The sequence below is a fragment of the Pleurodeles waltl genome, chromosome 1_1, assembly GCF_031143425.1.
Source record: "Pleurodeles waltl isolate 20211129_DDA chromosome 1_1, aPleWal1.hap1.20221129, whole genome shotgun sequence".
Taxonomy (NCBI): Eukaryota; Metazoa; Chordata; class Amphibia; order Caudata; family Salamandridae; genus Pleurodeles; species Pleurodeles waltl.
Window position 1 is genome coordinate 245998674 of NC_090436.1, and position 22637 is coordinate 246021310.

Here is a 22637-nt window from a genome sequence, read left to right on the forward strand (position 1 = left end):
TATGACCTCAACATCTCTCTTGCTACATAGCTTTTCCTAGCGCAATTTTGCCTTATCATGCTACTGCAAATAACCTGTATTACTATTTCCAAATCTATTTGTAGTAGTTCTAATCTTATCTGCTACGTGCTGCAAATCACAAACACATATGTGCACACACACAAACTCAGCCTTTCTGTGAGGTATGCAACCTTGTTTTATTCGCCCACTTGGTTTTCTTTTTTGTTTTACACACGCAAACTCCGAGCAAAAGTTTATGTGCAACAAATAAGTCAATAGTTGTGACGCTTGGGGCTTTTGCAAGTTTTTCTTCCCTTGGTCCGCCATACCATCTGTGCCCAACCCAGGCAGGGTGCGGCGTAGCTACAATGTGACCTGGTGATTCAACAACAGATAAAGCACCGGGTCACTGGGTTTCTGACCTTGAAGCTAACCGAGGCAACACTGTTAAATCCCCTGTGGTGCCCTCGACTCCATGTGGGGTGAGGGAGCTGCATGTTTGGTGTTCACCAGTGCTTCTATGTGGCTAAACTGTACTGTCTGTTTGTGATGAAGTTATTTTGACACCCACTTTGTTTCACTATTTGGCCAACCGGGTAATGTATTATTTACACAGTAACTACTATTGTGTTGCCTGCGAAGTAACTAATAGTTAGGTAGCTACATCTGTTAAAGAATTGGCTGCAGTCGAGATATTCACTGGTGGGTTCGGGCATTTCTGCAAGATCTGTTTGAAACTTGGTCAGGGCGGTGCTATTGTCACAAATACAAATATTAAGAAATCAGATTGGCAGCTAGTTGAAAAGAAGGAAGAGCGTAAAACCATGTTAAGAAATGCAGCTTCATGGTAATGATGTTACTTTTAATCCAAACTGATCCACCTTCTGTGACAACAATTTTTCCAAACCTGCCTGCCAGCACCAGCGTTTTTCAACTTATTGTGAAGCAGGTAGAATATGACTAGGAGCATCAGATTTAACTCAAAGATAATTGTTCTATTATTAGGTCCAGTTATGTGTGAGAAATCTATATGAATCAGATCACCTCTGTAAATGGGAAAATCGATTACATTAGTCAAAGACATATGATTTTAAAAAGAATAATTCTTAAAACATGTATTTTTTCCTCAGATTGCTTCTTTGAGAAGGCTTCGGCAACATTAGAGAGGCTGAAAACATTTTGCAGAGAAGGTGACGAGAATTTGGATATATGCATGTTTTTACAACTTTATGCACAGGTAAATGTATTAACATGACATCATTAAAATCACTGCTGATGTGTTGAGGTAGAAAAATTACAAGATAGTTGAAATTTTAACTTTTCATGTGTTTTTTGTGTGTGAGTATTCTTTACGGAGAGGAGAAAGCCATGTAATATATAAAACATAGAAATTCAGCTTAAAAAACGTAACTGAAAGGGATGTTATAGTTGAGCTCTAAAGAATAAAACCAAACCTGAAACCTGACACAGTCAACGATGCAACCATAACTTACACTCAAATATACTCACTTCTCTGGCACTCATGTAAGATGTAATTTGGGAATGACTATGTGTTCAGCTGGAAGAAGGTTTTGTTGTGCTGTTGTGTTTAGTGCTGAGACCATGTTGACAGGGAGGCAAATTATATTTTTGTGTGGCTTCACCTATTGATGCTTATTGTGTCCTCCTCACATTAATGAGGCCTTACAGGCAATAAAGGCAGACAGGGATACCGCAAGATCTTGAGGTACCCTGCAGATGAGAATTTGTTCCAGGTGGAAGAGGGTTGTTCACATACAGAGGAGATTATCAACCATAGAGACATCAGCAATATCAGCCCTTCTAACAACTGTATCTGCCCTCCTATCCACAACAGCAATTCAGAAACCCGCCAACAGCAGCTTAGACCAAGCAAGCTCCGAGAAGAAAACAAACTTCTCAAGGCAGAGACACTGGTTTCAAACAGTGACAAACTGAGGATGCCGGCTACGCCCTCTCCATCCCACCAACAAAATCTCAAATTATTTACACCTGTGAAAACAGATAACATCGAATAGGTGGGTTTTGGACTTAATCACCTATTGTCATATCTTAGAATCCACCCAGAAGCCACCAAACACTCCACCCAAAGAAGCACCCACACCTCATCTACGTCTGCTCCAACAAGAAGAACCGAACATGCTAAAAAAAAGGGGTAGATACAAAAAGTGCCTTACTCCCAGGTAGGAATTGGGTACTGTTCCCGATTCTTCTTAATAAGAAAGAAAACAGGAGAATGACAACCTATTTTGAATCTAACCAAGAACATCATCCATCTCCTCAATCACAGAGATTACATGTTAACTTTAGATCTACAGTATGCATACTTTAATATCTCCATTTACCCAAGACATTGAAAGTTCTTGAGATTCAGAGTGGCCGGCACTCATTACCAATTCAAAGTTATCCCCTTTGTGCTGAAATAAGCTCCCCGTATTATAAAAAAATGTTTAGCCCGCACTGCAGCTCATTTAAGAAAGATGAGTTTCCAGGTATTTCCACACCTCGAGGATTGAAGGATAAAGACACCAACTTCTCAGCAGGCGTCAAAGGCAACAAGAGCCTTTCTAGAACGGTTCAACACCTTAGGTCTTACCAGAAATCGTTGACAAATCCTTCAACGTAGATAATGTTCCAGTGAGCAGTTCTGGATACAGTTCAAGACATACGCCCTCATTACAACCCTGGCGGTCGTTGGAGTAGTGGCGGTAATACCGCAAACAGGGCGGCGGTAAAAAAATCAGAATTACAAGCATGGCGGTGACCGCCATGCAAAACTCCCACTTCTCCACTCCGACCGCCAAGGTGGTAAAGACCGCTGGGCTGGAGACTTCGGTCTACAGCCTGGCGGCCGTCACTACACCGCTGGCGGTATCACGAACCCGCATACCGCCATGGATTTCGTGGGGTTCTGTACCGCCACAAAATCCATGGCAGTAGGCACTATCAGTGCCAGGGAATACGTTCTCTGGCACTGATAGCGGTCTCACCTGCCCACCTCCCCCTCCCCATAGTCCTCCCCCAACACCCATGACCTCCCTACCACCCCCCAAAGGTGGTAGGACCCTCCTCCCCACACCCCCCCCAACATTGACACACACACCCCCCTACACGCACACTCACACTACAAATACATGCACACATACACGCACACATACTCGCAGACATACACAGACATTTTCCATACAAACAACACCCCGCATGCATACACTCACTCACACACCCCCTCTACACACCCCGATGCACGCACACAACACCCGCCCCACCCCCCTCCCCTAACGGATGATAGCCTTACCTGGTCCGGTGATCCTCCGGGAGGGAACGGGATCCATGGGGGCTGCTCCGCCACCAGCTCCCCGTCACCAGAACACCGCCACACCGAATCATGGGTTGTGATTCGGTGGGTGGTGTTCTGATGACGTGGCGGTGGAGGTAGAGCAGCCTGTGGCTGCTGGCGGCTCTCCGTCCGGAAAGGGGCAGAGGGCTGCCAGCACTCATGATACGCTGTGCGGAAAACTACCTGCACTGGCGGTCTTCAGCACGGAGGTACCTCAGCGGTCTTGGTAAAAGATCGCTGAGGTTGAAATGAGGCCCAAAGTATTCTATCAGGAGAAAGGCGAAAAAGACTCAAACTGTTGGCACAGAAGCTACTGAAAAGAAACTCAGCTTCAGTTCACTGTTCAAATCCTAGGGATGTTGTCCTCTGCCGTATCCCTACTGTCGTTTTGCCCACCCATAATGCGGCCTCTATCGGAATAGTTAGACAAGCAATGGATTCAAATGCAGGGATCATTTGATGGCATAATCCAGATTACCCTGAACATGACAGCGGCTTTACCTTAGTGGACGAAGGATGGCAGTTTGTCAACAGGATTAACTTTCCTACTTTAGCTACCCAAATTTGTACCACAAATGCTTCCTTAGAGGGATAGGGCCCTCTCCTACAGGTTTAAATATAAGTGGGAAATGGTCTCTGCATCAAATTAAAATGTATAGAAATTCGTTGGAATTGAAAGCCATTTCATTGAGTCTCCAAGAGAGCTTATCCAGGATAAAAGGTTTGTCAATGTTTTTTGCACAGACAATACCACCAGCATGCATTATATAAACAAGCAATGGGGCACAAGATCTCTGGCTCTATTCTGGGAAGCTCCATAAATCTTGATATCGGGGCTGAATCATCAGATAAGAATAGAAGCAGAACGCATCCCAGGCACAAACAGTGTTATGGTAGATATATTGAGCAGAACCAGAAACAGCTGTCACGAATAGGAACTCAACCAGAGAATTTAAGATCAGTGGGCAGACCAACCCTAGATCTTCTTGTGACACATGAGAATCAAAAAGGCTGGTTTTATGCAAGTTTGCACCCACAACAGGGAATATGATTTTGATCATGTGGGCAGGGGTATTTGCCTATGCTTTTCCTCTGATCCCCCTAATTCCATGACTTCTCAGCAACATAGAAAGGAAACTATGCCGAATAATTCTGATTGCCCCAAGATGACCCAGACAGCCCTGGTTCAAAAGACTGTTACTCCTTTTTAAAAAAAAAATCTTTTTTATTAGTTTTTCCAAGATCCAACAGAATAACAAAGCCAATTTCAAGTACATAGTTTATCTTATAGAACATTTCCAGTGAGATACCACCCTTTTCATGCAGTCAATCTAGGTAACAACCCGAATTTTATTATTAGACCTTAATATAGTTACACGTGGTTGTCTTGAAAAAATTCACCCCAGATTTGGGAAAACTTCTAAACACCACCCACTCTCCTTGCTAACCTAATCTCCAGATTTCTGACCAATACCATTTTATTCAACCATTCTACAAAGGTGGGAATTTGAGCGGAGCGCCAGTTTTTCAGCAAAAGAGATCTAGCGATTGAGGGGCAATAAAAAATATATTTCCCGCCTAGGTGAAAGCCTTGCCGAGGGATCATAGCCCAAGACCAGAAGCCAAACACTGGGAGTTATGGAAGTCTAGACGATGATTGTCAATAACTTAAATACCCTGTCCCAGAAATCATGGATAAGGCGGCATGTGCCAATCACATGTGTCCATTTTGCAGTGCCTGCGGCCTGACAGCAAAAACAGACATTGGGGCAACTGGAAATAATCCGGGATAAGGCTTGCAGGGTGCGATATAATAACTATTTACTTGAAAAATATCATACGATGCCAATTCGCGCCTCGGAGTACTCTAAAATTTTATTGATTAACTTTCTCACAGCACTCCCTTGTCAATTCCATTCCCTCTTGCCGATCCCATTTTCTCACCTTTTTACCCAGAGGTCAGGTTTTTTTGTACTCCATGAGTGACCTTCTCCACGCACCAACTCGCCTTACCCCAGCCGGGCCTGCCAGTTCTGTAACTAATGTCTGTGTATCATAGATTAGATCTGTGTCCAGGTCACTGAGACTATGGATCATGATCCTGTATGATCCCATCAACAAAAAGTCATTTTGGACCATAGTCCAAACGGTTGAGAGCGTTTTCCAGCTATCATTGACACCAAAGTCACCCATTTTCCTGAATTCTACATATGCCCATTTCATTGCTATCTCTGAGTCAAGCTGGGAGCCAGACCGCAGCCTCAGTTGTGTAAGAGGGCTTAGAAAATTCAAGTATGGGATTGAATATCTTCTATAGAGATCAGACTTCTTTCTGAAAAGCCATTTAAGGATCTTATATCAAACCTTTCTTGAAGATTTCACCAACAGTGCAGATTCTTTATATCATGCTCCCTGCAAATTAATTCACAAAAGTCCTGAGAAAATAGGCAGTCTACGGGCTGAATAGATTTGAAATTGGGCAAGTAATACTCAAAAAAAGCAAAGTAATAATCGTTGAAGTTAGGTATGCTATAGGTTGATAGAGAAAAGGGTGGGTTGGCACTACCAAATGCAGTACGCGCCTTCTTGTTGTGCCAAATAAATGAGCCACACATAGAATCTAGCTTCTTAAAAAATACAGACGTTAATATACAAGGGGTGGCAGAGAACAAAAAATGAAATAATGGTAATATAGACATTTTAATCAGTGCGATTCTACCAAGAATAGCGAGGGGGAATGATCCCCAGCGCGCAAGCAGCGCCTGGGTTTTCGAGAGCAAAGGAGCATAGTTGCGATCATACAGATCTCCTACATCGAATGAAAAGTAATCTATTGGGAGTAGTGCCACAGAGAATGATATCGGTTTTTACTCCTTATAGCCGCCGATTTTCTCAAATTTGGAAATAAACATAAAAACATCCTCCTGGCATCCCCGCTCCTCATCCAAAAGCATGATAATATCTGCGTAGAGTTTACTCTTCCCCACTGACTTCAAAGGGGGATGAATCTGATAGTTCTGTCTAATTGTAATAGCCAACGGTTCAATAAAGAGAGCAAAGATATCGGTTTTTACTCCTGTTAACCTTATAGCCGCTGATTCGCCTGTGTTGGGAAAAAACCTTAAAAACATCCTCCTGGGAGCCCCGCTCCTCATCCAAAAACATGATAATATCATCTGCGTGGAGTTTAATCTTCCCCATTGACTTCAAAGGGGGATGAATCTGATTGTTCTGTCTAATTGTAATAGCTAACGGTTCAATAAAGAGAGCAAAGATAATAGGGGAGAAGGGGCACCCTTGACGGGTTCCGTGCTGAACTTGGAGCTGACCGACGCTAACAGAATTAATTATAATATTAGATTCAGAGTTTTGATAAACCTTTGAATTAATGCAGAAACCTAGGGTGGCACCCTCAATCTAGGTAATATTTCAAACAGTGTATCCCAAACAACTAGATCAAAAACTTTTTCCACATCTAATAAGAGGATGATGGCAGAGATTTTATTAGAAGCAAAATAATTCAAAGCCTCGGCTAAATAATATGTGTTAGTTGTGAGTTGTCGACCGGCAGTAAACCCATTTTGATCGGGGTGCACCAATTTGGCGACAACCTCACGAAGCCTATTGGCGAGGAGTTTCATAATGATTTTATAGTCTGTATTCAGAAATGAAATTGGGCGATATGCATTAGGGTCTTCTTTATCCTTATTTGTTTTTTTGTAAAGCTGACTGTAGGAAGTTGGCTCTGTATGTACTATTTCAAAGTGAGAAATAGCATGCACAGAGTCCAAGGGTTCCCCTTAGAGGTGAGATAGTGGCAAAAAGAGATAATTCTAATGCTCTATTTTGTGGTAGTGTGGTCGAGCAGTAGGCTTATCAGAGGGTAGTGTTAAGCATTTGTTGTACACACACAGGTAATAAATGGGGAACACACACTCAAAGACAATTCCAGGCCAATAAGTTTTTATATAGAAAAATATATTTTCTTAGTTTATTTTTAAGAACCACAGCTTCAAGATTTACAAACAATACTTTAAATGAAAGGTACTTCACTTAGGAACTTTAGGGACTTTGAATGAGCAAAATAGCATATACAGTTTTCACACAAATGGCAATAAGCTATTTTAAAACTGGACACTGCAATTTTCAACAGTTCCTGGGGGAGGTAAGTGTTTGTTAGTTTTGCAGGTAAGTAAACCACCTACAGGGTTCAAAGTTGGGTCCAAGGTAGCCCACCGTTGGGGGTTCAGGGCAACCCCAAAGTTACCACACCAGCAGCTCAGGGCCGGTCAGGTGCAGAGGTCAAAGTTGTGCCCAAAACTCATAGGCTTCAATGGAGAAGGGGGGGTGCCCCGATTCCAGTCTGCCAGCAGGTAAGTACCCGCGTCTTCGGAGGGCAGACCAGGGGGGTTTTGTAGGGCACCGGGAGGGACACAAGTCAGCACAAAAAGTACACCCTCAGCGGCACGGGGGCGGCCGGGTGCAGTGTGCAAACAGGTGTCGGGTTTGCAATGTAATCCAATAGGAGACCTAGGGGTCTCTTCAGTGATGCAGACAGGCAAGGGGGGGGGGGGCTCCTCGGGGTAGCCACCACCTGGGCAAGGGAGAGGGCCACCTGGGGGTCGCTCCTGCACTGGAGGTCGGATCCTTCAGGTCCTGGGGGCTGCAGGTGCAGTGTCCTTACCAGGCGTCGGGTCTTTGAAGCAGGCAGTCGCGATCAGGTGGAGCCTCTGGATTCCCTCTGCAGGCGTCGCTGTGGGGGTTCAGGGGGGTCAACTCTGGCTACTCACGGGCTCGCAGTCGCCGGGGAGACCTCCCTGTAGTGTTTGTTCTCCACAAGTCGAGCCGGGGGCGTCGGGTGCAGAGTGCAAAGTCTCACGCTTCCGGCGGGAAACGTATGTTCTTTCAAAGTTGCTTCTTTGTTGCAAAGATGCTTCTTTCTTGGAGCAGAGCCGCTGTCCTCGGGAGCTCTTGGTCCTTTTAGATGCAGGGTAGTCCTCTGAGGCTTCAGAGGTCACTGGACCCTGTGGTACGCGTCGTTGGAGCAGTTCTTTTGAAGTGGGGAGACAGGCTGGTAGAGCTGGGGCCAAAACAGTTGGTGTCTCTGTCTTCTCTGCAGGGTTTTCAGCTCAGCAGTCCTTCTTCGTCTTAGGTTGCAGGAATCTAGTTTCCTAGGTCCTGGGGAGCCCCTAAATACTGAATTTAGGGGTGTTTTTAGGTCTGGGAGGGCAGTAGCCAATGGCTACTGTCCCTGAGGGTGGCTACACCCTCTTTGTGCCTCCTCCCTGAGGGGAGGGGGGCACATCCCTATTGGGGGACTCCTCCAAAATCAAGATGGAGGATTTCTAAAGGCAGGGGTCACCTCAGCTCAGGACACCTTAGGGGCTGTCCTGACTGGTGGGTGACTCCTCCTTGTTTTTCTGATTATCTCCCTTGGACTTGCCGCCAAAAGTGGGGGCTGGGTCCAGGGGGCGGGCATCTCCACTAGCTGGAGTGCCCTGGGGCATTGAAACACGAAGCCTGAGCCTTTGAGGCTCACTGCTAGGTGTTACAGTTCCTGCAGAGGGGAGGTGTGAAGCACCTCCACCCAGAACAGGCTTTTGTTTCTGTCCTCAGAGAGCACAAAGGACACCACATGGGGTCAGAAACCCGTCTCTCAGAAGCAGGCTGGCACAGACCAGTCAGTCCTGCACTGAACAATTGGGTAAAATACAGGGGGCATCTCTAAGATGCCCTCTGTGTGCATTTTTTTATAAATCCAACAATGGCATCAGTGTGGGTTTATTATTCTGAGAAGTTTGATACCAAACTTCCCAGTATTCAGTGTAGCCATTCTGGAGCTGTGGAGTTCGTTTTTGACAGACTCCCAGACCATATACTCTTATGGCTACCCTGCACTTACAACGTCTAAGGTTTTGCTTAGACACTGTAGGGCCATAGTGCTCATTCACCTATGCCCTCACATGTGGTATAGTGCACCCTGCCTTAGGGCTGTAAGGCCTGTTAGAGGGGTGACTTACCTATGCCATAGGCAGTGTGAGATTGGCATGGCACCATAAGGGTGTGCCATGTCGACTTAGTCATTTTCTCCCCACCAGCACACACAAGCTGGCAAGCAGTGTGTCTGTGCTGAGTGAGGGGTCCCTAGGGTGGCATAAGACATGCTGCAGCCCTTAGAGACCTTCCCTGGCATCAGGGCCCTTGGTACCAGGGGTACCAGTTACAAGGGACTTACCTGGGTGCCATGGTTGTGCCAATTGTGGAGACAATGGTACATTTTAGACTGGTGCTGGGGCCTGGTTAGCAGGGTCCCAGTACACTTCTCAGTCAAGTCAGCATCAATATCAGGCAAAAAGTAGGGGGTAATTGCAACAGGGAGCCATTTCCTTACACTGACCAACATTCCCAAAATGCCAAGAATTAGGGATTGGTCCACCCTTTAACAAGCCATTAATTAGAGAAAAATCGTCTTCAAAATCATTAATAAAGGTTTTATAAAATTCAGCTGGGAAATTGTCAGGGCCGCACACTTTCCCTATAGGGAGGTTTTTAACAACCTCGAGAAGTTCTGACTTCGTAAAAGGCTGCAAAAGAGCCTCACCATCTTCTTCTGAGAGATTAGGGATATCTAACTTCCCCAAAAAATCCCTAATGGTTTTAAGATCAATATCCTGGGTTTGGCAGTAGATTTGCCTGTAATCTTCTAACATGGCTTCACCCACTGCGCTAGGCTCAGTATTTCTTTCCCCCGTGATAGGACACGTCAGTGCATGTATCATGTTACTTGCAACTTAGTCTCGAATTTGCCAGACCAGGAATCTGCCCGTAAAGTTGCTCTCCTCATATACCTTCTGTCTGTGGGTCCGGAATCTTATATCAACTTTCTTCAAAAAACTGTTGGACAATGCCCCTTTAGCGAGCTCGAAGGGTTTTCTGTTATTCTCCGTAGGAGCCCGGGGATAAATATCTAAACTCCTCTTGAACTGCTTCTTCCAGAACCCGACCTTGTTGCTTCTTACAGAGTTTATCTGCCGCCCCCTTGGCGATTACCATGCCCCTAAAAAAGGCCTTAAATGCGTTCCAAACTATAGATGGAGCTGAAGAACCCCGGTTACATTTGAAAAATCCCCTAATTTCAACTCTAGGGGCCTGCACCCACCCCTCCTCTTGGAGAAGTTGCTGATTGAACACCCACCTCCTAGCTTGAAACGTGCAACGTTCCGGTGAGAGGAACGTTTCCAAAATGAGGGTAGCATGGTCGGAGAGACCTGAATGCAATACAGATTGGTTCTTAAAGCGCATTGTTTTAGATATAAAAATAAAATCAATTCGGGAGGTGCTTTTAAATCGGCTAGAGACACACTTATACTCTCTCTTATTTGGGTCATTTACTCTCCAAGGGTCACAAAGGAACAGAACTTTGACGTAATCTTTAAAGATTTTGGCAACTTTAGGTTTATGCTGTTGTTTACCCTTAACAGAAGTCTCCATGCGTGGATCCTGAAGAAAGTTAAAATCCCCACCAATGATAATTTTGCCTGGAAGCTGTAAAAGGGATTGGAATAGGTCCACGTACGGACCAGGATCATCTGTCAAAGGGGCTAAATGCTCATAAAAGTAAATCTTTCCTTAGAAACTTGACAGTGAGCCCAGCACCCCCATTCATCAGGGTCACTGAGAAAATCAAGAACCCGAGATCTCAGGCTAGAAAAACCGCTGCACCTCTGTGAGCGGTTGGGGCTGCGGCAACCACCTTAAAATCTGTGGAGCTTTTGAACATAATAAAGCCTGTGTTTTTTTTAGCTGGAATATGGGTTTCTTGTAATAGAATTACTGAGGGGTTTAATGGATTTATCCTCTCTTCGATTGCACCCTTCTTCCTCCTGTTATTTAACCCATTGACATTCCAAGAGACGATTCTTAGTGAAGGGTTCAACCCTGCCATTGAATTCTTGTTATCGATTGCCTGAAAACTAGACCAGTCAGAGAGCTTTGGCCTTGGCCTGCATTAGGTGCTATCATCTGCATTATAAGCTTAGTCACTCCTGAATGTAAATAACTAAATTCTTGTGTGGTATAAATGAATCTTGTACCCTTACTACCCCACCACCCTGCCCCCTAAGCAGCCCACCCCCCCTTTGGTGGCTGACACCTGGGGCCCTCCCATCTGGGAGGGCCACAGGGCCCCATCATCCACCCCCCCACCTCCCTCCTCCCTAATCGGGCGCCTTGACATGGCCCCCTAATCACCATAGACTGCTAAGGGATTGGGATGTAAGTGCCAAAGTGGTGCGTTATTTTTAACCTAGCACAAACAACCATTCCTTTAGAAGTCACACATCTGGATACACTGTTTGCCTCCTCCCTTTTTTTTCTTTTCACCCTCAGCAATCTGCATTTTGAATTGAACGCAGAAGAGTCTTAGCAGCATCAACTGTATGAACTATATTTGAGTGTCCATGAAAAAAAACTTTGAGTTTAGATTGTTGCACAAGTCCTGCCGGAGTGCTGGCTTTTTGAAATGTAGGGATCATTGCCTTCAATTCTCTCCTCCGACAAGGAGCAGCAGCAAACATATCTGAGAAATTTTTAAAAAAGAAGTCACCAGGGATCTGATGTATTTTACTCTTGATTGCCTGCTGCAGGATGCGTTCCTTGATGCAAAAGTCACCAAAGTTAACCAGAATAGTTCAAGGGTATTTTGTATTCGGAGACTGAACTGCAGGGACCCAATGGGCCTGTGTAGGAAATTGGCTCTGTATATACTATCTCAAAGTGAGATATATTGTGCACAGAGTCCACGGGTTCCCCCTAGAGGTTGATAGTGGCAAAATTAGATAATTCGAATGCTTTATTTTGTGGTAGTGTGGTCGAGCAGTAGGCTTATCAGAGGGTAGTGTTAAGCATTTGTTGTACACACACAGGCAATAAATGAGGACACACACTCAAAGACTTAACTCCAGGCCAATACTTTTTATATAGAAAAATATATTTTCTTAATTTATTTTGGAACCACAAGAGTCAAGATTTGAGGTAAGTACATAAAATGCAAGGTACTTCACATAGATAAGCATAGAACTTTGATTCAAAGCAGTAGTACACACAGTTTTAGTTAAAATGGCAATAAGCTATTTTAAAAGTGGACAGAGTGCGAAAATCAACAGTTCTTGGGGGAGGTAAGACGTTTGGTTTGGTTTCTCAGGTAAGTAAAGCACTTAGTCTGCTGGGCACAGGCAGCCCACTGTTGGGGGTTCAAGGCAACCCCAAAGTCACCACACCAGCAGCTCAGGGCCGGTCAGGTGCAGAGGTCAAAGGAGGGCCCAAAACACATAGTATCCTATGAAGATCAGGGGTACTCCGGTCTGCTGGCAGGTAAATACCTGCATCCTTGGGGATCAGACCAGGGGGGGGGTTTTGTAGAGCACTCGGGGGGACACAAACAGGCACACAAAACACACCCTCAGCAGCACAGGGGCGGCCGAGTGCAGTGTGCAAAGTAGGCGTCTGATTTGCTATAGGAAGCAATGGAGAGACCTGGGGGTCACTTAGGTGATGCAGGCAGGGCACAGGGGGGCTTCTCGGGCCAGCCACCGACTGGGCTAGGAAGAGGGTCGCCTGCTGGTCACTCCTGCACTGGAGGGTGGTTCCTCTCGGTCCTGCGAGCTGCAGGTGAAGTGCTTGGTCCAGGCATCGGGTTGCTTGTTACCAGGCAGTCGCGGTCAGGGGGAGCCTCTGGATCCTCTCTGCAGGCGTCGCTGTGGGGGTGCAGGGGGGTCAACTCAGGTTACTCTCGTCGGAAGAGTTCTTTCAAAGTTGCTAGAAAGTTGCAAAGTTGTTGCTGTTTTTGAACAGTGCCGCTGTTCTCTGTAGTTTCTTGGTCCTTCGGGTTCAGGGCAGTCCTCGGAGTCCTCAGAGGTCACTGGTCCCTGTCGGATGCGTCACTGTGCAGGTTCTTTGAGTCTGGAGACAGGCCGATAGGGCTGGGGCCAAGTCAGTTGTCGTCTCTGTCGTGTCTGCGGGGCTTTCAAGTCAGCAGTCCTTCTTGTTGTTGTAGGTTGCAGGAATCTGATTTCCTGGGTTCAGGGTTGCCCCTAAATACTGAATTTAGGGGTGTGTTTAGGTCAGGGGGCAGTAGCCAATAGCTACTGTCCTGGAGGGTGGCTACACCCTCTTTGTGCCACCTCCATGAGGGGATGGGGGCACATCCCTATTCCTATTGGGGGAATCCTTCAATCTCAAGATGGAGGATTTCGAAAGGCAGGAGTCACCTCAGCTCAGGGCACCTTAGGGGCTGTCCTGACTGGTGGGTGGCTCCTCCTTGTTTTCCTCATTACCTCCTCCAGCCTTACTGACAAAAGTGGGGGCAGTGGCCGAAGGGGCGGGCATCTCCACTAGCTGGGATGCCTTGGGGTGCTGTAACAAAAGGCATGAGACTTTGAGGCTCACTGCCAGGTGTTACAGTTCCTGCACGGGGAGGCGAGAAGCACCTCCACCCAGTACAGGCTTTGTTACTGCCCACAGAGTGACAAAGTCCCTCACCCCATGTGGCCAGAAACTCGTCTGGTTGTGGCAGGCTGGCAGAAACTAGACAGCCTAGCACTAGGAGTGGCACTTGTATTCAGGGGGCATCTCTAAGATGCCCTCTGGGTTATTTTACAATATATCCCACACTGGCATTGTTTATTGTGCTGAGAAGCTTGATACCAAACTTCCCAGATTTCAGTGTAGCCATTATGGAACTGTGGAGTTCGTGTGTGACAAACACCCAGACCATATACTCGTTATGGCTACCCTGCACTTATAATGTCTAAGGTTTTGCTTAGACAGCGTAGGGGCATAGTGCTCATGCACCTATGCTCTCACCTGTGGTATAGTGCACCCTGCCTTAGGGCTCTAAGGCCTGCTAGAGGGGTGACTTACCTATGCCACAGGCAGTGAGAGGTGGGCATGGCACTCTAAGGGGAGTGCCATGTCGACTTAGTCATTTTCTCCTCACCAGCACACACAAGCTGTGAAGCAGTGTGCATATACTGAGAGAGGGGTCCCAGGGTGGCATAAGACATGCCGCAGCCCTTAGAGACCTTCCCTGGCAACAGGGCCCTTGGTACCAGAGGTACCATTTACAAGGGACTTATCTGTGTGCCCGGGCTGTGCCAATTGTGTGAACAACGGTGCAGTTTAGAGAAAGAACACTGGGTGCTGGGGCCTGGTTAGCAGGGTCCCAGCACACTTTCAGTCATAACTGGCATCAACACAAGGCAAAACGTCAGGGGTTAACCATGCCAAGGAAGGCATATCCTTACAGCCTGCATAATGGAGAGATCTAAATGTTTATCCGTTGGATCTGAGAGAACATGTCATGTGAAAAGATCGGTGATTAAGTCTGTGACAGTCTGCCCATTTTTACGTCCTTCAGGGACCCCCGTAAATCTCAGATTAGATCTGCGTGAACGGTTCTCAGCCTCATCTAACCGGATCTGCAAGTCCAAAAGATCTGCTTGACATTTTACAACTGATGGCTCTAGGGAAGAACAAACATCCTCCAGATCAGAAACTCGCTGCTTTACCTCCTTAATGCGAGAGTTGAGTTACTGTATGTTGCTTCAAATTAAGTTTAACGGTGATTCCGTTATCTGATTTGCTTCTTGCAAGATTTTCAGAGTTTTCAGTTCACTTAGAAGCTGGAGGAGCAAAGTTTCTGAGGGGGTGCCAAGTGCACACCTTGTCTCTGTGCTTCTGAGGCGGAGGGTCTAGTTGTAGACTCAGCTGGTCTTGTACCGGGTGGGGTCCATTTAAGATGACATTTGCAAGGGACCCTGTTGTAGTGTCTCCCCAAGAGATACGGGTTGAATCACGTTGCGTGGCTGAGAGGGAGCCGTCTGCCAGTGAGGCGGGATAAAGTCATTCATCAGCCCAGGGAAACCATCTTTTGCCCCCCTACCAGCCCCATTACTAAATAGGGGATATAGCTGCTTAAATGCCAAACCCATATCCTGGTTAACTTCACAGTTAACTTCACAGTTAGAGCTTGATGCCGACTGATTAAAAAATGAGCTAGATTTATTAACTGGGTCCAGCTTTCTGTTGGCCCCCGATGTGGCCTCCTCAAACATAGAGCCAGAGCCTGGGCGAAGATCTGCCACGTTGATCATGGAAGGTGATGTACTATGAGGCAGGTTGAGGCTAAGGGTTGAGTCAGTAGCTGGCTGATGGGCAGTGCTTGTGGTTAAATCCATGTTTGTAGGGTTATCGGTGGGAGTTAGGCGCTTAGCCTTGAAGTTCCATGCTGTTTTGGCAGCCCTTGGAGCAATACGTCCTTTGCCCTGTAAGTGTCGGACATCAGCGCATTGTTAATGAATGCTTCTCCCTGGCCCAGCATAGAGCTCTGTGAGCCTCTTTCTACCTTGCTATGCTCTGAACTGGAGTGCGCTTGTAGCTGAACAGTCCGCAACCACAATAGTTTAAGTTGTGTTACCAGAGGGTCTAGTGCTGGTTAGTGCCCCTTTGAGAGGAAATTGAGATTCTTAAGCAATGACTAAGTACTGAGTACTGACAATGGCTTAATGTCCAGCAATAAAAGTTTTTTTTTTTTTTTTAAAGTTCTACCAAATTTCTGCCAAAAGCGAAGCTTCTAGTATTTATTTCCTTTTTTTTTTCCTCCCCTACTCCTTCCTGCCCCGCCCCGTTTGTAACCTTTCAAGATAAAGTTGTCATGGAAGGAGCTTACTGCACCTAAAACCCCTGCTTCACCTCCCTTTTCCTTTATAGTGAAAATGGTTGAGCGTCTTCCCCTGGGGCACGACCGAGCAGCCCACGAGTCATTACTGCCGCTGAGTTCTGTTCTGGACGACGAGGGTCAGATTCCAGCCAGAAAGATGTGCGTTGCGGCAAAGCTAATGAGACCAGGCACTCCCCTCAGCAGTTTCTGAAGCTTTCCTGATTGATCGAGCCATGGCGCAGCCATAGCACATCTGGCTCCCAGCATGCGTCCTCCCTCAGTGTCGATGGCTTAGCCGTGGAGCATGACGGGAGCTCCTATGCGGCTCGTCCTAGGACGGTTACTCCTGTCGGAAAAGAGTCACATCCAGCTGAAACCCTTCCCTGCATTACTGACAAAGAACCACAACCAAGTGCTTCGTCTGGACACGACCCGACCTCATTGCACTTATCAGCCTGGCTCCTGAATACAATGAGTTTGCAAGCATAAGCTTTCTCAAGAATGTAGAGAAATTCTTGTGAAAGCCAGAGCTCATACCGCCAATAAGACGTTAAGTAGTGTTAAGTGAAATGGAAGTGACTCTGTTTATGGTGACAAATATCATATATTCATCCTACAAGAGCACCACCAGAGCGTATTCTACCTATTAGCAAAGTAAGATTTGTTCCATGCTTCTATTGGGGTACATTTAGCAGCATTTTAAGACATAGAAGTCCACTGGTTCACTGTCCTTGTAGTCTAGTTGTATTTGAACTGTTTTTTGAAGGCCTTCCCAGAGCCTCTCCTCCAATAAAGACATCTTCTCCATCTTCACAGCTCAATACAGTGCTTGGACAACGGATGAAGGCGCCACTTGAACCTATTCACAAAACAGACATGACGTTTTTAACATGTAAAATGGCAGTGTTATTGGCTGTTACATCAGCTTGAAGAGTTAGCGAGATACAAGCCTTCACAACTAAAGAGCCTTTACTGCAATTCAAGAATAATAGTGTGGTTCTCACAACCAATTCCAAATGTATCCCTATTTGTCCTGAGGACATTATTTCTGAATCTGCAAACAGCAGCTGAAAGATAATTTTGTACATTGGACGTTAAAAGATGTCTAAAGTTCTTTTTGCTTCACAGTGAACAGTTCGGGAAAACAGACCAACTGCTGATAGCATATGGGGATTCATTGAAGGGCCTTCCAGTTTCCAATCTGAGCATAGCTCAGCAGCTAACCAGCATTGCCATTCCACGACTGGGAAGCCTGTGTAGGGTAAAGTTAAAGTGCACTCCATTAGAGTGTTTTCTACTACCATTGCTCTTATCCACTGGTGTGCCTCTCGAAGAAATATGCAACATGGAAAAACAGCCCTATGTTCACGCAACATTACTCCCTGGAATTGTCAGAGCACAGTGATGCGGCTGTGGGACAAGCAGTGTAATGCCATTTGTTCCAACAAGGTGAGCCTTTTTCCTATTCTATTATCCCAATAGCGATTGCACTGATGCTACCTATTCTTATTCAAGCATGTGAATCTGTGAAAGATCCAATATTGGAGAAGAAAATAAGTTACTTACCTATAACTGTAGTTGTCCAGTATTTACATCTTTCATAGATTCCCGTGCAACCCACCCTCATCCTCGTAGTGTCTTCCCTTGTTATTAAGGGATTACCGTTCCCACTAGTGTTTGAAAATTTGAGGGAATGATGCCTCTGTGGGAGTGTTGTTGAGGGTGTTGTAGTCTGATTTCCTGAAGTTTAGTTCCTTAAAAAAGATATGGATAAGTTAAACTGATTGTTTTCTAGCCATTATAGGCTATGTGTAGTATATTGTAGTGCTTTACAGTTTTGGCCTTTATCTCAAGAGATCAAGTGTATGTGCATGCTTCTATGGGCTTAGGCTATCCAATTGGTTATCACCCCTAACACAAGGGGTTGCTACGCATCCACAAGTATTTTAAAATCCTCTTCAGAAAGAGGAAAGGTATACCCTTGTCTGATTGTTGTTTTTTGTAAGCTTGAGATAATATTCTACCCACATACTTTGAGTATAGATGCTCCAGTTCAATATGATACAGGTTGATTGAGGTACCCTTATCATACACTGAGCACATGACATTGTTCATGGTAGTGTTTGATAAAGCACATATGCTATTCATCTAATTCCACAGACACTAGTATGAGATACATGTCCCGTGTTAGTGACTTACACTTAACTCCTCATATTTACTGGGTACAGAGATTGTTTCCTCTGCTCTTGCAGTAGCATCAATGGGCTTTTGCCATTTCAAATTCAAATTCTGTTTTGAAATTGCTCAAAATAAGTGCCAGCTTAAGTTAGTACCTAACACTCAACACGATAAGGCTTATGAAAGTTTACCGTACCCCTTCAATAACAACTTTCTCAGAGGATCCCCAACAAATACAGGTGAAGCATGGTGCCTCTTAAGCAGTGGACTGTGGCGTTGCAGACATCTGTCTAGGCAATGTAAGGAGTCATGCAGCACTTTTGGCCACCAGTCACACATATGTGGCTACTCTCTCTAAACAGAAGAAGCAGAGTTAACAGAGATCATTTCCTAAGTTTATGTTTCAGTAGTGAGGGGTACTCTGGAAAATGAACTTCTTGAACCTCTGCTAAAACAGTAAACTGAAAATAGAAAAACTCAGAGAGCAAAAAAACAGATTAACATAAATTGCCTTGGGATAACTCCAAAACCCATGGTGGATTCCACAAAAAGAAAAGTCAATACTGTTTCAAAGAGGAATATCAGGGGAATTATGAGGGACACAAAATATATTGAACCCCCTGACAAATCCAAATACGAGTGCTACTGTCACTTTCCACAGGGGCAAGGAAGAAGAAATCTGATCTGCCTCTTCAATTATGAGCCTTTGTCATCCGAGTTGCAGACAGAAGAGGCACTTCAAAAAACTCCACTCCGGGTGGCATTGACAACGCTCCTGTGTATAATAAGCCTATAATGAACAGTTGCAAATGGACCACAAGCACCCTCTGAGAACAAAGGTGTTCAAATAGATATATTCAGGTAGAAATACTATGTGGGCACTTAGGTCAACCAGACCTAATATACAAAACTCAGATGTTTTTGTTCCAGTAATATTTTGGGTCCATTGAATAGACTGTTATGGCATTATTTTGGTAGAGAATGATTGTCCAGGTTGTGATTGCCGCTTTCACCATAGAGGAAGGTACAATGGGTGCCTTTACTTTTATCATGCCCCAGTCACTAGCTCCATCTCTGTACAAACATCTAGCTAGTTTGGATAGAGTAGCAATTCCACATATTATTATTTACATGATAAACCATAGATCTAGAATCATTATTCTATTAAGGCTAAAAAGAGACTGTTGAGTCATTGTACCAAGGTTTAATCGCTGCAAGTCCATCTATTATAAGCACCCTAATATTTCTGCTTTTGAAGCCAGCTGTATCCTGGAGATTAGGTGTAGGAAGTTGGCTCTGTATGCACTATTTCAAAGTAAGGAATAATATGCACAGAGCCCAAGGGTTCCCCTTAGAGGTAAGATAGTGGCAAAAAGAGATAATTCTAATGCTCTATTTTGTGGTAGGGTGGTCGAGCAGTAGGCTTATCACAGGGTAGTGTTAAGCATTTGTTGTACACACACAGGCAATAAATGAGGAACACACACTCAGAGACAATTCCAGGCCAATAGTTTTTTGTATAGAAAAATATATTTTCTTAGTTTATTTTAAGAACCACAGGTTCAAGATTTACAAGTAATGCTTTAAATGAAAGGTACTTCACTTAAGAACTTTAGGAACTTTGAATTAGCAAAATAGCATATACAGTTTTCACATAAATGACATATAGCTATTTTAAAACAAGACACTGCAATTTTCAACAGTTCCTGGGGGAGGTAAGTGTTTGTTAGTTTTTGCAGGTAAGTAAACCACCTACGGGGTTCAAAATTGGGTCTAAGGTAGCCCACCGTTGGGGGTTCAGGGCAACCCCAAAGTTACCACACCAGCAGCTCAGGGCCGGTCAGGTTCAGAGGTCAAAGTGGTGCCCAAAACGCATAGGCTTCAATGGAGAAGGGGATGCCCCGGTTCCAGTCTGCCAGTGGGTAAGTACCCGCGGCTTCGGAGGGCAGACCAGGGGAGTTTTGTAGGGCACTGGGGGACACACAAGTCCACACAAAAAGTACACCCTCAGCGGCATGGGGGCGGCCGGGTGCAATGTGCAAACAAGGGTTGGGTTCGCAATAGGATTCAAAGGGAGACCAAGGGGTCTCTTCAGCGATGCAGGCAGGCAAGGGGGGGGCTCCTCAGGGTAGCCACCACCTGGGCAAGGGAGAGGGCCACCTGGGGGTCGCTCCTGCACTGGAGGTTGGATCCTTCAGGTCCTGGGGGCTGCGGATGCAGTGCCTTTACCAGGTGTCGGGTCTTTGAAGCAGGCAGTCGCGGTCAGGGGGAGCCTCGGGATTCCCTCTGCAGGCGTCACTGTGGGGGCTTAGTAGGGCCAACTTTGGCTATTCACGGTCTCGTAGTCGCCGGGGAGTCCTCCCTGGGGTGTTTGTTCTCCACAAGTCGAGCCGGGGGCGTCGGGTTCAGAGTGCAAAGTCTCACGCTTCCGGCGGGAAACGTGTGTTGGTTCAAAGTTGCTTCTTTGTTGCAAAGTTGCAGTCTTTGTGGAACAGAGCCGCTGTCCTCTGGAGTTCTTGGTCCTTCTAGATGCAGGGCAGTCCTCTGAGGCTTCAGAGGTCGCTGGTCCCTGTGGAACGTGTCGCTGGAGCAGTGTCTTTAGAAGTGGGGAGACAGGCCGGTAGAGCTGGGGCCAAAGCAGTTGGTGTCTGCGTCTTCTCTGCAGGTTTTTCAGCTCAGCAGTCCTTCTTCATCTTAGGTTGCAGGAATCTATTTTCCTAGGTTCTGGGGAGCCCTTAAATACTAAATTATAGGGTGTGTTTAGGTCTGGGAAGGCAGTAGCCAATGGCTACTGTCCTTGAGGGTGGCTACACCCTCTTTGTGCCTCCTCCCTGAGGGGAGGGGGGCACATTCCTATCCCTATTGGGGGAATCCTCCATCTGCAAGATTGAGGATTTCTAAAAGTCAGAATCACTTCAGCTCAGGGCACCTTAGGGGCTGTCCTGACTGGCCAGTGACTCCTCCTTGTTTTTCTCATTATCTCCTCCGGCCTTGCCGCCAAAAGTGGGGCCGTGGCCGGAGGGGGCGGGCAACTCCACTAGCTGGAGTGCCCTGGGGTGCTGTAACAAAGGGGGTGAGCCTTTGAGGCTCACCGCCAGGTGTTACAGTTCCTGCAGGGGGAGGTGATAAGCATCTCCACCCAGTACAGGCTTTGTTATTAGCCACAGAGTGACAAAGGCACTCTCCCCATGTGGCCAGCAACATGTCTGGTGTGTGGCAGGCTGCTAAAACGAGTCAGCCTACACAGGCAGTCGGTTAAGGTTTCAGGGGGCACCTCTAAGGTGCCCTCTGGGGTGTATGTTACAATAAAATGTACACTGGCATCAATGTACATTTATTGTGCTGAGATGTTTGATACCGAACTTCACAGTTTTCAGTGTAGCCATTATGGTGCTGTGGAGTTCGTGCATGACAGACTCCCAGATCATATATTCTTATGGCTACCCTGCACTTACAATGTCTAAGGTTTTGCTTAGACACGGTAGGGGCATAGTGCTCATGCACGTTTGCCCTCACCTATGGTATAGTGCACCCTGCCTTAGGGCTGTAGGGCCTGCTAGAGGGGTGACTTATCTATACCTGTAGGCAGTGTGAGGTTGGCATGGCACCCTGAGGGGAGTGCCATGTCGACTTAGTCTTTTTATCCCCACTAGCACACACAAGCTGGCAAGCAGTGTGTCTGTGCTGAGTGAGGAGTCCCCAGGGTGGCATAAGATATGCTGCAGCCCTTAGAGACCTTCCTTGGCATCAGGGCCCTTGGTACCAGGGGTACCAGTTACAACGGACTTACCTGGATGCCAGGGTGTGCCAATTGTGGAAACAAAAGTACAGGTTAGGTAAAGAACACTGGTGCTGGGGCCTGATTAGCAGACCTCAGCACACTTTGAAATCATAACTTGGCATCAGCAAAGGCAAAAAGTCAGGGGGTAACCATGCCAAGGAGGCATTTCCTTACATTAGGTTTTTTGATTATTGAAACGTCATACACTGTAATACACTTCTCATGGTAGAAGTATTATTAACCTGTTTACCCGTAAAGCACTCAAGTACAATAGATGTAGTCAGTGCATTTCTTAAATGAGTTATAGTTAGATATAGCGTCACAATACCTGAAAGACTTCACATTTGGGGAAACCCCAGTATGTGGTTACAAACTTAACATAGGGTTATAAGAATAGTTATGAGGTCTTTTTAGCTTGTACCATTGAGCTACTTGAGATAGATATAAAGTATCCCCTATCCTTGCTGCTGCAGGAAACAAAATAAATTTCAGGGAGTCTAAAAATGGTTTTCTAAATGTGATGTGTTTAGGCCATGCATTGTTTAGTGAAGGAAAGGGCCTAGCTCCGGAATAATGAGAAAGGAGTGATCGACTTTAACACAAGT

At 45.9% G+C, this 22637-nt stretch overlaps 1 protein-coding gene across 2 annotated transcripts in view; it reads left to right on the plus strand.

Moving 5' to 3' along the window:
• RIMOC1 (RAB7A interacting MON1-CCZ1 complex subunit 1) overlaps positions 1-22637 on the plus strand; it is a 238513-nt gene that overhangs the window by 57975 nt on the left and 157901 nt on the right. For both annotated transcript variants that reach the window (XM_069221457.1, XM_069221454.1), the window contains exon 2: positions 1131-1237. In XM_069221457.1, the coding sequence (XP_069077558.1) occupies positions 1131-1237 (107 nt within the window). The remainder of the gene's footprint in view (positions 1-1130; positions 1238-22637) is intronic.